At 32.4% G+C, this 16,490-nt stretch overlaps 1 protein-coding gene across 3 annotated transcripts in view; it reads left to right on the top strand.

Moving 5' to 3' along the window:
- The window catches only part of LOC125065305, an 82,536-nt gene that overhangs the window by 29,581 nt on the left and 36,465 nt on the right, over positions 1-16,490 (top strand). For 2 of the 3 annotated variants that reach the window (XM_047672839.1, XM_047672838.1), the window contains exon 1: positions 10,607-10,729. The exons of the other annotated variant lie outside the window; for it this stretch is intronic. In XM_047672839.1, coding sequence (XP_047528795.1) covers positions 10,721-10,729 — 9 coding nt within the window. In that variant the 5' untranslated portion in view covers positions 10,607-10,720. Of the gene's footprint in view, positions 1-10,606; positions 10,730-16,490 lie in introns of those variants that run through there. 3 annotated transcript variants of the gene reach the window in all.

Here is a 16,490-nt window from a genome sequence, read left to right as displayed (position 1 = left end):
ATCGGTTAAGATGCCCGCGTTCTAACCACTGGGCCATCTCGGCTCGAAATTAGCAATACCTAGTATTATTTTGTTCCGGTTTGAAGTGTAAGCAAGCCAGTGTATAAGCACAAGATATAACCTCTTAACATCCAAGATTGATGGCGCATTAACGATTTAAGGTGTGGTGACCATTTATTATCAGGTGACTCATTTGCCCGACCATCTAGTTATACAATAAAAAAAGCGATTACAGAAATACGCTTAAGCCATATGTTTTCATAAGGGTAGACTGACAAAGAACAAAGAATTATTCCAATTGTAATTATTTGGTGGCGGTGTTTGCAAATAGATTTCAATAAAACTATGTTTTCAATTAACCAATAAAAAATGAAATAAGAAGAAGAAGAAGGAAATAAAGCCCCTATGGAACCATAGGGGCTTTATTTCCAAAGGAAATAGAATAAAATCTGGGAATAAGCTAACCCTGAAACCTCCTTGAATAACTAAATTTAAAGAATTAAATATGTTAGACAGTAAAATATGAACACCACTAAAGTGTAATTAATGGCTTGAATAATTAGTCTAATTAGAAAATTCGATAAACATATGCAAAATAAATGACCAAGTTTTTTCTAAAACTTAAGGGTCATATAAGTCATCTTTCTAATTCTACAAAGGAATATCTTCAGCTCGCATCAAACTGCCGCAGCAAAAAATGACGCGAGAGGGCTTAAGTCAACGGGCTCAAGCGGTTCGAGTAAGGCTTGAGTTTTTTCCTATTAATATTTATCTTTAAATATTTATTCGTCTTTTCTCCAACACCAACGATCAGATTTTATAAATTATATACAAAAAAAATTGCACACAACTAAAAGTTTTCTGTCAAAATAAAAAATCAGTTTTGAAACGATGAGTAAGTACGTCGATGTTTTTTCAATAATATTTTCTAGAGAAACTCGAAGGAGGAATTTCAACCAGTAATTTTATTAACCATACATCATTTAGTTGGCATAGTTCATTTGGCATATCAGTGCCACGTCATAATACTTTGCGAATAAACTAAGGCCTTGAACAAGACTAAATAAATAACATCTAATCATCAATACTGTCAAACATGACTGTTTTTTTATATAAATTAGGTAGACGGACTGACAAATACACAAGTACCCTCTGATGGTGATGCCCATTGCCCATAAACAATACCGGTTAAAGAAATTAACATTTCCTTAAACCATAAATGCACCACCAAAAAAAAATTATAAGAAATGAATATAAGAATATTTCTTGTACCTGTAATTACACTGACTCACTCACCCTTCAAACTGGAATACAAGTATACTAATTAGAGCTCTGCGGTAGAATAAGTATTCAAAGCAAATCAAATCAAAATATACTTTATTCTAGTAGGCTTTCACAAGCTCTTTAGAATCGTAATTTTACAAAATTGTAAAGCTACCACTGGTTTTAAATGTAGATTCTACCGAGAAACACTGGCAAGTCAGTTTTCCAACATTTGAAATACAAAGATACCTCAATTAAATAAAATTAAAGTCAAAAATTATTAGCTCTATGCGTTTTTATCTACGAAATATCACTCACTGATAAACCACAAAATCTTGGAAATCATAACACCTACAAACTTGAAATTTGACATATGATTTTTTTTTGTTGTATTATATCTAACCACTAAACTAATTTATATAGAACTTATTTATATTTAAACTAATATTATAAAACTAAAGACTTTATTGTTTGATTGAACGCACTAATCTCAGGAAATTTCCTGGTCCGATTTGAAAAATTATCTCAGTATTAGATAGCCTCTTTATCGAGGAAGGCTATAAGTTGTATACAATCATGCTACGACCAATAGAAACGAAATCATGTATGACAGAATTTGAAATATTGATGAGCGAAGTCGGAATGAGGAGCTAGGTTTAGTATAAAATATTATTTTGTAAGCTGTTCTGCGGAATTTAGACTACCGATGTGACAAGCGTGAATTTTATGTTCCTGTAATATCGTAAATGGAAGTTTTACGAATGCACCGTTTGTTCGGAATATCTATTACTGTCGTCGTCGGGAAGTCTTATCGGAAGGTAATTCGGCATGACCGATTGCAACTATGTACTTCTTTCAATATAAAGCTACAGGAGGTACTGTAAGTTATTTTGTAGCCTTGCATAGATCTTTTATTGAAAATATATTGGTTTAGGTTTTTGTAACTTAAAGGTATCCAATAGTTGCTATGAGCTTTTTCTTCTTTGAGGTGGTTGGTTTTTTTCGTCGTTTATTGTAGGTTCAAGTATTTTTCGATGATAGCCCCAAGTATTTCATACTCTTTATCTATGGTTACACGTGATCATTTGTCTTGTCCAAATTTTGATAAAATTTGATGATGAGGAAAGTATGAAATTAGAAGGAGAGTTTAACTTGTGTAACTTGAAACCAAATCAACAGTACTTTGTTTTTGAGCATACACGGAGAATACATTTTTTTTGTAATCATACTTAGATCTTCTCTATTCCACAGCTCTCATTCCAAGTTCTTCTAGAAAAACATTGGTATGATTATTGGGACAAGCAATTCATTGGACTTTATCAAATTCTAAATTAAGAATTTCGTTAGTGTTCTGTATGTTTATTTTTGGTTATGTCGTGTTTGTCTTTTTGCCTGTCTAAAAATTTAACTTTTGATCCGTTTTTTCGAGGTAATCACTGAATCAGGCCAGAGTAAATTTTTGTTTACGTTTCATTGATTGCAAGGAGAAATGGTGTTATGGTGGTCAAAAAAAAATTGAATAATTTTCATTTTGATTAGGCTATGACTCGGTGGACATTTATTGAGAGTTAAGTTTAAATATTTTTTTCAATATATTCGGGACCAAATATGTACACATGTAACATAATAATAATGAATCGCTGAGTAGAAAACAAAAGCCTTGCATTTTTTCAAAGAGGATATCTAAGAAAAAAAAAACGATCCTTCATGTAAAGAAATAGGTCAAGTCGCCTAAACATAAGGCCACGTTATAAAAGCGGATGTTACATCTCCATACATACGATATCAGTAAGACATATCTTTCGTCGATACACACATCCAATATCATAATATTGAATGGGTATTTCTTATTCATACGTATAACATTCAACACTTTTTTATGTAGTCGTTATGTGAATTCGACTCATCTAACGTAACAGATATGCAAATGTCAGAATCTTATAAAATAATATGTAATTTTAACCTTACAACATAAAGATGGTATTTTAAATGTACGGTACTTTTTGTTAGATTCGCTGTTAAAACAAATTTATGTGATATAAAAGTTTGAAACTTGCGCGAAAAGCTTTAGCATTATATAAATTTGTATAATGTATGAAAATGATAGATTTTATTTCCCTTAAAGTTTATTTTAAATTATTTATTAAAGAAAAGATATTTAAATAAAAGCTGCGAAATAAAATCATTTGGTTGTAAGGCTAGGTACCACCCATTGACCATATATTCTGCCACCAAGCAGAAATATTTTATACTATATTTTTGTGTTTCGGTTCAAGCCTCAGATGAGTGTGCCAGTCTTACAGGCACTTTACAGGCGTAAAGAACATAACATTTCAGTTCCCAAGGTAGGCGGCGCAATGACTAAAATATCATACAGCACCAATTTATATGGGCAGTGGTGACCGCTTACCTGACTTACTAACTGAAATTAACAGCGACAACGATAAATTAAGGTTTGCTTGTTAATTTACTGCAATTTAGTTCTTCAATGATAATACTTTCTAGTGACTTCACCGTGATTAAAGTAATAGGCTTGGTTTGTCACTGAAAAACCCGGAGTCTCTACGAATTTTTTGACTGCGGTTGTTTTATGAGGTGATCGCTCATCAGGAGCAAACTATGTCATGGTGACACTGAGAATGGGATTACAATAACAATTTAAAACAAAGGACAACCTTGAGTGCAGCAGCCATACCTGAGAACAGGATATAACTATTGAATTATTATACACTTTATATTGTTAAGCGTTAAAGAGAACGAAATTGAATCAACATAGAAAATAACAGATCCGTAGGAAAAGGAAATGTGGGGCAAATTTAATTTGCAATATTTGATCACACACCTTAGTTCTTCTGCGGATCTCCTCATTTCTAATTCGATCTCGCAGAGAATCTCCGAGCATAGCCCTCTCCATTGCCCTTTGGGTGACCTTGAGCCTTCTTATGAGGCCCATTGTGAAGGACCATGTTTCAGAGCGTTAAGGCGTAATGGCACATTGCTCGAAGAACCGATGGCCGATGGGGCCGATGAGTTCTCGAATGGCGACCATGGACCGGAAGACGCAGCGTGGGTAGGCCCCCCAAGGTGGTTCGACGACCTGGTGAAGGTTGCGGGAAGCCGCTGGTTGCGGGCTGCACAAGACCGGTCATTGTGGCGATCTTTGGGGGAGGCCTATGTCCAGCAGTGGACGTCCTTCGGCTGACATGAATAAATGAATCAATGATCATACACACCGCGACAAGTGAAACTTAATAATAAATAATGAACATAAACTCGTGTACTATTGATCTATTGACGCTTTCAATTTATTTCTAGGTCATATTTTAAAATGCAAATAGAATTTATTTCATTTTGAAGTCGTGCGTTGAATATAAATGCCATATCCTCTGGAAATAAATTAGATGGAGAAGACGCAAAAGGTCCTTGTTCGTTGGTCTATTATTAATTCCTAAGTGGCAGTACATTGTGCACTGTCACCTCGTGATAAAATTATGAGGAGACCAGACCAGAGGAGTTGAGAGATGAATAGTTTACCAAATTTGTTGTACAATATTGGACGATATGTTTTTTTTTGGAACTCCAAGCCAGTCTTACAGTTCTGTATTCAAAATATAATTATGTTTCTCGTTAAATCTGTATAGAATAAATAAACACAGAGACAAAGAAATCTTGGGTAAAAGAATCAATTGACTATACAAATATACAAGTACACGATGTTGCGAATCGTAGCTACGGATTAAGGACCGATTTCGTTTAGATCTTTTCATTCCGATTTGACGATAAAGCATTTCTTTTTTAAAGCTTTCTTTCAATCTCTGTATAAATCTTTCTCTGAATTTTAAGATGTAATTAGAATCTTAAGATTTAAGGTTTAATTTACTGTATGTATACAAATAAATAACAATATTATTTGACTACAAATTTTCTTCTTTGGCACATAATCAAAATAAATTGTGTATATGATATATTAATTTTGATTTAAATAGGGGATATCCGTATTAACTACTTTTGAGTTTCTGAAAATACTCATGTTCAATGACATTAATATTCGAAAACCAATATGCCATTCCTCAGTTAACGACAGTTCTAATAGTAAGGCAACCAGCAAATCGCAAGATTATACTTAGTATAATATTATAGATATTCCAATAATCTGATATCAAACTAAATTACCTTGACCTTGCACGTTCTATACGGACCACCGTCTGTCTAGTTAACTCGATCGATTTTCATTGATTACAATAGATTGTCGCTCAAACCATTTCTTTTTATTGTGATTATATTAATGCTATTTTTTGTAATGTTGGATCATTTGGACTAGTTGTAAGTTGGTGGTAGGGTTACGTAAAAGCCCATCTGGGTAGGTTCCATATATTATACCACCAAGCAGCAAAACTTAGTATTGTTGAGTTCCGGTTTGAAGAGTGAGTGAGCCAGTATAACTACAGGCACAAGGGCTCACAAGGTTGGTGGCGCATCGATAATGTATGGTATGTTTAGTAGTTCTTACAGCACTAATATCTATGGTCAGCGGTGACCACTTAGAATCAAAAGACTCATTTGAAAAAAAATGTTTTTCAAAATTGTATTCTATTACACTGATTATACGGTTTATTTATCAAATCTTTTCTCTTCGTCTCTTGTTATATTACACATTCATATAAACGCTGCTAAGCGGGTATTTAGTTAAACGCAGATTTCTCTTAATCAGTCTCTTTCTGATTTATTTGACAATGGCAAATATCATACATAAATTTTAAATATTGTTATTATGAATTAAGTAACCCGAAATTATAATTAATATAAATACGAATAAATTATAAAGAACTCTCTTTATTTTTCTTGTGTCTTAAGGGTGCCTGGAAGAGACCGACGTAGAAAAAGTTCATTAGTTTTCTATGTTGTTTTGGGTCTGGATGTTTGTGGTACCGTCGTTACTTCTGATTTTCCATAACAATAGTGCTTTAGCTACTTACATTGGGATCAAAGTAACGTATGTGAAATTGTCCAATATTTATTTATTTATTTTATATGTTCTATATTTAAGTTTTCATAACAGTTGAAAAGTTACACACTAAAAAGTATTTATAAGCAATAATAAACTCACATATAGAGTCAAGTCTTTTATATTATATTTAGTAAATAGGTACAATAAAGTATTAGAGTATTAAAGCCGTGTTACGATTCATTGAATGCCTTATAAAAAATTAAAAGTCGAATTTTGAAACCAAAGCAGTAATGGTATTCTTAGCGAGAACTAATTTCCACGAAATTACGTATTGATGAGGACAAGATTGCAATCAAGGCTGGTCGGAAACTGGAGTTTCGAAAACAATAGACCATTTAATGGGTTTTTCGAGATAATGGACGAGGAAGTAGGAACACTTCTTGAAAGCTATTTACTGATTGAGTTTTATGTTTATTTGCTGATGTATGAGCTAGGATTAAATCTGGTTTGAAAAAGTAAATACTTATAAGTAAGAATATAAATTATCGAAATGGATCGATTGCTAGAAGATTCGGATTCAAATCAATCAACGATGAAGGAAAAATTCGTGAAGAAATATACACGTGTTGTAAAAAAAATATATATTTATACAACTATAAATTGATACTTATAAAAAATAATTTTAAACGAAAACAGAATTGAAATGGAACTCCTGACAGGAAATAAAGAAGTAAGTCAAATAACCGTTTTACTGAGTGAACAGAATCAGATATTATGTATAAATATCTGATAAAATAACCCATAAAACTAATACACAGTCTAGTTCATAACCCTAAGGTTATATACAAATCTAATATATAAGGTGTGTGAATTAAATAGAAGCTTAAATTAATATTTGCGGTTATAATACGTTTTTGTAATTAGTCCCACGTGGAATAAAATTTATGGCTTCAAAATACATGTCTGTGTAGACATTTTATTCAACCCCAGTCAATGAGCGGCGCTTTTAATAGAGGGCTTAATCGAATCGAATCGACCGTTTGAAATCAATTGACCCAAATTTATTATTAAGACAAAAATATAAAAAAATCTGAAATAAATTCAACGAAACTTTATTAATACTTTTTTTTAAACTATTTCATAAATGCTTTTATGTATTTGAAATGTATGTTAACCTATTTATCGTTCGTTCGTTCTTCTAGATCGAATTCGGTGCAATTTTTCGTTTGTTTTTAAGGACCCATTTGGTGGGTAGTGTAAATGGATTCTAGGATATTATGTCGATGTCGGGAAGGTTTTTTTAAATATTTTTTTTTTTACTTTTTTTATCCCTGGGAAAACATCTTTACGCGTTTCTCCGTGAAGTGGGGAGGTATGTGGGACTCGTCGGTGCTGGGTGCACCGGAATACTCGCTGAAAAGCGGTAGCCAATCTGGCCCAGCTACCGTGGATGGTGATTGACGTCCTCGAGAAGAGTCCCGACATGGACAGTGGAATAAGGAGCCTTACGTTTTTGTGACATAGATCCTCCCTTTAATTCTATAAATATACAACTTTTTTTTTATTGTATCCTTACTAATATTATAAAGGCAAAAGGTTGTATTTATAGATGTTTGTCACTCTTTCACGCTAAAACTTCAGATTTGAATGAAATTTTACAATAATATGGCTTATACCTTAAAATAACACAGACAATTTAATAATAATAACATAATTTATAAACAAATTGTCTGAATAATATCTGACAACCATAACCTAAAACGTGTGCGTAGCCACGGGCAAAAACGAATATATAGTAAAATAGCTCCATCGACATGTTGCCTTTGGTATATTTTATCTTTAACTTGTAATTTTTTTATTTTAGTCAATGCAGGTTAACTAAAATAACTGTATGTTTTTATTACTAGGCAGAATCATAATTTAAGTTTGAATCAACAATAATTTATCAGATATTATTTTAAGCTCTGATTAAAATTATAAATTATAATACAATTATGAAACTATTGAATTAGCTAGAAATTGCAAGCAGGTACTTACACAGCCTTGTCCGAGCTCAAACAAAACTTTTATTGTAAATCAAAATACATTTGTAACTAAGGCACGCACGCTTTCAAGGAACAGTACATTAACTTTTTTTTTTTAGAATGAGTCGTGAGAAAGAAAACCTTTCGTAGAAATGAATAATAAAGAAAACATTTTTTATTCATTTTGTTCTTAAATTGAACATCTTACTGTTCTGTTTTTATTCGTTTTCTTTATATTTTATTTGTGGCCCTTGATACACATGTTTAGTTATTTTATGATTTTTTTTTTTATGTCAAAAGGTGGCATACGAGCAGGAGGCTCACCTGATGGAAAGTGACTACCACCGCCCATGGACATCTGCAACACCGGGGGGCTTGCAGGTGCGTTGCCGGCCTTTCGGGAAAGAGTACGCTCTTTTCTTGAAGGTACCCAAGTCGTATCGGTTCGGAAAAACCGCCGGCGAAAGCTGGTTCCACAGAGTGGTTGTGCGAGGCAGAAAATGTCTTAAAAATCGCACTGTTGTGATAAGTGGAAAGTACAGTTATTATTATTTAAAGCCAGAATTTTATCAATGGGTATACTAAGTCAATGTAGTTCTCAGCGAAGGCTGCTTATAATATATTTATATACGAGTATCGTTGTTATAAATTAAAGTTTTCCAGTAGGTGTGTTTGTTTGTACCTACTCCTGACTGTGCGAACATACTCGGTTTCAGCCAGCCGGTCGGTCAGGTTTCAGCCATCACTCGATTAACTGGTGTGAATTTTCACCAATTACAGACGTTAGTTAAGTATTTGGTAATGTTTAATGTACAAATTAGCCAATGACGTGATGATATTTGTCGATTGAATCGGGAAGAAGTCGGGTCATGTGCCTGCATAGCGTGCGCTATGTTCATTTATTAAAGTATATCTACGACAATAATGGGAGTTGGAAATCCCTGAAGTTCGTCTCTATATAAATGCAGCACTTTATTATGTCTATCTACTTGGTACTTTTTAGTAATCCGTGGGGGTAGGGGAAGTCGACTAGTTTTTATAGGTACTTCGATAGGACTACTTTTAATTATAATCATTACGATGCTTGATACGATGGTTTAAGATCAAAAAGTCATTGAAAATGTTTCTTCAATTCGAGTTGGAATTACAAGTGGTAGATTATCATACAAGGAGACTAGGGGTTTTTTTAAGGATGAGCGCGTGATGTATTTATGAAAATATTGTAGTTTTTGTCCGGATTTCAAGCCATTATCTTCGGGTCAGATTTTCAAGATGAAACCACTAATTCATCTCGCCTGTTATTCATCTCGTTATAAAAACACTGGTTACATTATATAGACGTGTATAACATATAAACTCTCTGAACTTAAACAGATAAATAATAAAATACTTTGATTGTTTACTCAAGAAATTTGCAAAACGCTCAAAATGCATATCGAGCGCAGTAATAGCAATTTAAACGCAAATTTTCACGTTCACAACGTAAACTTGAGCGTAGTGGTTTACTAATTGCTTAAAACAAAACACATGAATAACTAATCTGTCTGTGTAAAAATAATAATGTTTGACTGTCATAAAGCGAAAATGTTGCTGATAGAAGTTACACTGGTGTATATAGCACCTTACCTATAAACTTTATTTAGATTAAAAGTATTTTGTCTCTTTCTCTTAGGTTTGATTTAACATTTTCAAGATAAAGACAAAGCTATGTTTATAGATTAAGTCGATAAACTTTAAGCCCGTTAAAAAGGAGATTTTTTTTGTGTTTAAAATCTAGGATTGGATTCCAAATATAGATACAAAGATTACTTAATATTAAACATATTGGTGAAGTGATATTTCAGCCAAATAAATAATAAAATTCTTAATTTATTGGCCTTTATTTGTAACAACCAGGCTCAGATGAGCGAGTGTTAATTATATGATAAATAGACATGAAATTTGAACTAGTGAATGAAGGGAAATCATTCATTAAACGAACGCAATTAGAATTATTCGTTAAATGAATGAACGGATGTCGTATTTAATCGTAATAGATTAAAAATAATTTAGAATTATATATTAATTCTAAATGAATTTTAATAATTTCTGTGGATTACAGGTAAAAGAACTGATTTATTTTTTTGACTGACACGTACTGGTTGATGATTTTTTTTTTAATTCAAATAAGTGTTCATAATTAAAGAAGTCTTTAATTTTTTTTATAATTATTTAAAATAAATTATCTTGCTTCTTATCAGCTTTGAAACTTTTAACCTTATATTTATGTTGCTGTTGTTATTGTATATACTTAAAATATCTGTTTTAAAAGGAATGAATTCTTCCGTAATTTATTTAACGGGCAAACTTGGTCATTGTCGACATAATCTGTGGCTATTTTTGCCACTTCGAAATTATAATTATCATTTCGAAAATTATTTTTATAATAAATATTGATCAAGAACTATGTGTAGTGTATAATATAACAGAACTATTAGCAAATCTCATGGAATTTGTAAGTATAAAGTTTGTTTATTATTACTGCTTTAAGAAGAGTGGTCTCTAGTTTCATATTCAACGTAACACAACTCACATTATATCTTATTCGTAATGTTGTTATTTATAATGTTAATGTCATATACAGATTCTGTAAGAAATCATTTCGTATCTCACTCGTGAAATATTGACAGCCGACTTACCGTGATACGCCATTTTGATACGTGTACCTAATAAGCTTTATTTTATTATAGTCAATATCGCATATCAAATTCTGACATTTCTCGCTCGTTTCCTCCGATGAGTTTCGAGTTAGTTCATATACCTATGTAATATATCTCTGATCCTTGTTTTAACTTTACGCCTTTATACAGAAAACATCATGTTGTAAAGCATATAATTATTTAAAGGAACTCAGTCGTTGTGTGGAGTAATAAAACCAAGGCATTAATAATTAGGCGGAGAATTATATAGTTTTTATAAAGTTCGAGCTATTATAAAGTTTATGTACGAGTTATAAAATTATGAGCTCTAATTTGATTACAAAATATATTCAAACGAGCGATACGGATAACGCTTATCGGCTGCGCAATTGTTTTATTCGTCCATGGCAAGCTTATAACGCTACAAATAACAAGGTTATTTTTGTAATATATTTAGGCGAACGAGTAAATTCGATGTGGGTATAGACGTTAGCTCTGTTTGAAATATTAACCATTCCTTAAATCGCCAATGCAACACCAACCTTGAACTAGTGACATTGGCTCAATTACCCTTTAAACGGGAACACAACAATAATAAGTATTTCTGGTTGGCGGTTGAATATCTGTTGTAGTGTGACACTATTGTAGACGGACTCGCTCAAAGCCCTACGACCAAGCAAATAGATGGGTCGGGCACTCAGTAAATTCACAATGACAGACTGAAATTTTAATCATATCCCATCCTTTACTACTGGAAAGTATCCAGGTGCAGATCCAACACGAAGTGTAAATGGTAAATAATGTATAATATACTTCTTTACACGCGTATATATTTTTTTCTTATTTAATATTTTTATTTATATTTGAAAGTATATTGTTATAGAAGTTGTATTTGGTCTGTGTTTGGTAGTAATTCTAGTTTTCTCAGTTCCTTCTTCATGACACAGGTAGGCGGACGAGTAAGTGAGCCACCTGATAGTAGGTAAGTGGTCACCACCGTTCATAGATAAGGGTTCTGTAAGAAATTTTAACCATTCGAATGCGTCACTAACCTTGGGTACTAAGACGTTATTTGCCCTCGTGCCTGTACTTACACTGGCTCACTCACCCTTCAAACCGGAACATAACAATACTGAGTACTGTTTGGCGGTACAATATCTGATGTGTGAGTGTTTCCTATCTAGACGGGTTTTTACACAAAGGCCGAGTACATATAAAAACTCCGTTCGTGTCAATAAATATAGCGATAAATTATGTATTGTCACATATTATTATATATAGTATATCTGGCAACCCTAATTTCACTATTCGAATAATAATTCGAATATTAAAGATCAACGTTAATATTCTTAAGAGAGGTCAAAGTTTTTCATGTAGGTCGTTATCTCAACGTTGTATAAACATTGGACTGGATCGCTTTTGTTACGAGAGTACTCACTCTCTCTTCGTGTCATTGTTATCATTTGACATTTAAAACTTATTTATGGTATTCTTTTGAAAAATCGTTCACTTATATAAAAATCTTGGATATAGATATGATTAGTTTAAGCTGAAGTTGTACATATATAAATATGTTTTTACGTCTACTAATAAGTGTACTTTTTAAAATTATATAAGATTAAAAATCCGAAATTGGTTATACTTTGATAATAATTCATGGTTTTAATATTATTAGATCTCAATGGACTAACGTTCATGCCAACTTAATGGCGATTTTAATATTTATTAGAACAAGAAGTAGCGGAGGGACCCTGGTTGGCACGAAGTTACTGTCCCTATTTATTATGTATTGTATAACAGACACGATAAAATAAATTAACAACAATGACAAAATGAAATTGAGCTGAGATGGCCCAGTGATTAGTACGCGTGCATCTTAACCGATGATTTCGGGTTCAAGCCCAGGCAGGCACCACTGAAATTTCATGTTCTTAATTTGTGTTTATAATTCATCTCGTGCTCGGCGGTGAAGGAAAACATCGTGAGGAAACCTGCATGTGTCTAATTTCAACGAAATTCTGCCACATGTGTATTCCACCAACCCGCATGGAGCAGGGTGGTGGAATATGCTCCAAAAACCTTCTCCGCAAAGGGAGAGGAGGCCTTAGCCCAGCAGTGGGAAATTTACAGGCTGCTAATGTAATGTAAAAAAATAAATGGCAAAATTGTTATTAAAATCCCGCGTATACAAAAAATAAGTTCAAATAATTTGATATAAAATATATACCGTATAGGTACAATAAAAAGAGAGAGAAAAGTTGAGGTGGAGGAATTACGCCCCCTGCATGACGGTTTTTCCTTAAGTGATAATGTCTGCCAGTACTGTATGCCCCGTAAACGAACTTTATTCCAATATATTAACTTGCTTAACAAGTTACAACTAATATATAAATTTTGTTTATTTTATATATAAAAATATTTTGGTAATTCCTTTTTTGAATATTATTGGAAATATTAGAGATTAATAAATGTACTATCGATTTACATATTCGATGAGATATGCAAATAGTTCTTAATATCATTATTTATAACTAGCAACCCCAATCGCGCGTTGCTGTATCTACGTTATACTTTGAATTATAATGAACGATAATGTTTGAGTAAAAATCGTCTTTGAAAAACGTTGGATAATAGTACAAATTTTATTTCAAAATATTCAGCGGTTTTTATGAGATGCGCGTTCAAAGAATACAGCGTTTTTTTATAGAAATAGAATATACAACACTGCTTTACTCAACTTCGCGGATATTCAAAGCGCTGTTTTATACAAATCTATAATGAAATCCCACAGATTAAATATTCAAGATGTCGACCAATGCATGTCAATTTAATGTAAAAAATATATTTGTCTCTTCTTTAATGCAATCGGAGTAGGCTATACGTTAACACATAATAATTGTTCTGCTATTATATTGTGAGTGTTCTTTACGACAATTCAGTAACTATAAACTAGTTCCCGCATCCGTATGCGGCATCGTCCGCTTGTAAGGGGGTGGTTGCGTCAGGTGTTAGGTATTATAATCCCACATAACTCGGTTCCCTCCTCCCGTCCACGGACTGGGTGCCTAAGAAGAAAGGTCATACGTATCCTACTATGTACCTTTGCGAAATTGTATTTAAAAATCAGGATTTTCGATTGAGTATTAAAGTGACAGCCATAAATAAACTGACTTCCAAATTTATAATATTAGGTAGGTTAGTTATTTTTAATATAAGTGGAGTTTATCGATGTTTATCGATGACGACACAGCCCAGATTTACTAAATTGAAGTAAGTGAGTTCCTATTAGGATTGACTTGTTTGTAAGGAAAACATTTATCGACGAAACGCGCAGAGACGAGACGTGATCGGCGCGAGTTTTGTTGTGTTACAAAAGTTTCGTTAGCGAGAGCTAAAGTGAAGTAAGATTCATTAATAACACAAAATAAATTTTGTTTGGTATCTGTATGGGCTGGAGCGGTCTTAGTTGTTCTTTGTGACCACGTGCGTAGTTACTACTAAGTATTACTAACACAACAATACTAAGTAGTAGTAGGTAGAATATAATAATAATAAATAATTCCGCAGACATTTTTAACTTTGCCGTTTCATAGATTCAAGTCATTTGTAAAAAAATACATTGTTAAAGAAGGCATATTATCCGATACAAGATTATTTTGATGATAAAAAAGCGTGTAGTTAATGCTCGTTGACTCCCAGGCAGGAGACATAACATACATATATAATTGTATTTAACATGACTGTATTTTTAGATGTTGAAAAAGAGTTACTACTGAGTTTCTTGCCGGTTTTTCTCGGAGGAATTTACATTCCGAACCGGTGGTAGGTTTACTTAAAATAGTTTCTTAAATGACGATAAGTGCTTGTAAAAGCCTACTTGAATAAATTATATTTTGATTTTTATCTGATGAGTGCGTGTTATCTACCTAAATGGGCTTGTACAAAGCCTTACCACCAAGTAAATGTTATTTATATATTAAATATAAATGTTATAGGCGTAGAAATAAAATCAATATAATATGCTTTATTTAAGTAGTCCCTTAAATAAAGCATATTATACGAACGTTTTCAAATCTTAATTTTACAAGACTTATTTTAATTTAAAGTTATCACTGGTTCCGAATGTAGACTGTACCTTTTTTTTTCTCGCTGGAAAAACGCGTTACGCGCTTTCCCCACGTGATGGAAAGTGGTGGGGGTTGTGGGACTCCCCGGAGCCTTGGACGCCGAGTGCGCCCAGGTACGCTGGGTATACCCACTAAAAAACCAGCGGTACCGTCTTTCGGCGGGCGCCACTTGATCGCTTGCGCATGCTACCGTGACGCCCTGACATGTAGACTGTGCCTAGATTAACTGATAAAAAGTTAGTAGTTTCTCTTTTATTTTTATTTAATGAAACATAATTAATTATTATTTATTCTTAAAATGCAATCAGATCAAAATTGCTGAACGGATTCGAATTAAACTACTAAGTTAATTCAAATTACTCCACGTATTATGATCGGTACATCAAATCTTAGAATAGTAATATTTATAAAGTTTAGTTGAAAGATCAACTAATTCTATATATGAGCTCAGCACAAAATCAAATCTATCGGATTATCTGACCATTGCAAATCGCTGTTTAATGCGGCAAGAACGTGTGAGGCGTTATCAGTCTGAGTTACGTAAGACCCTACAAAGATCCTTACTTGTTAAGAAGCAGGCACATAAAACTACTTCAAACTAAATACATTTTCTGAAACGACTATGTTTGTGTGTGTGTTTGTAGAGTATTGTTGAAGGTTCGGTTTCTTATACTTTTCAAGTATTTATTATAATACAAACAGTATCATTTGTTATCTGTATAAATATTAAATATAATGTTACTAGTTATTGTATAATGTTTGAATATATCTTATTCTGTTTTTAAATTTCATTATTTAAAGGAGTTACACTAAAAGTTTAGACCATATACCATCGTATAATAAACAACCCTTAACAAAAATATACCATTACTTTTATTATTATTTTCTGTTCATAGTTTATAAACTTTTTTTTACTTTTAAATGTAAACTGACAATTTTGTATCATTAATAACATTAATTCATCGCAAATGTTATATATGAAATGAAAATAAAAGTTGTATTCGATGATAAAATATTACTATGAATGATAATGTTAATAAGATTTTTTTTATAGAAGCTTGTATTCTTTGAAATATTTCTTAGCTTTTTTATGATATCGTTATATAACAAAAAAGTACTAATGTGATTTCAGTGCGATATGTTTGTCCAAAATAAATTTCTTAGTAAACTTTAGATCGATCGGATAGAGATGAAGTTTAAGAAAGGGCAATGCGAGTAAAAGTGTGGCCGTTACGCCGGGACGGCCGACAGAATTAAATATCGTGATTGGAGTTTAATGAAATAATTTATAAATATAGAAAATCAATACATAAATAATTTTGAAAATCCATAGTGGACAACTTAACGCTATTTATAAAATATACTCGTATATACAATACAAGTCATTTGGTATTTTATTTGTTATACTTAAGTCTTAAATCCTATAAAGGACACTAAGTAAGTAATCTTT

The sequence above is a fragment of the Vanessa atalanta genome, chromosome 7 (genome assembly GCF_905147765.1).
Source record: "Vanessa atalanta chromosome 7, ilVanAtal1.2, whole genome shotgun sequence".
In the NCBI taxonomy this organism is placed as follows: domain Eukaryota; kingdom Metazoa; phylum Arthropoda; class Insecta; order Lepidoptera; family Nymphalidae; genus Vanessa; species Vanessa atalanta.
This window is presented reverse-complemented; position numbering and strand designations above follow the sequence as displayed.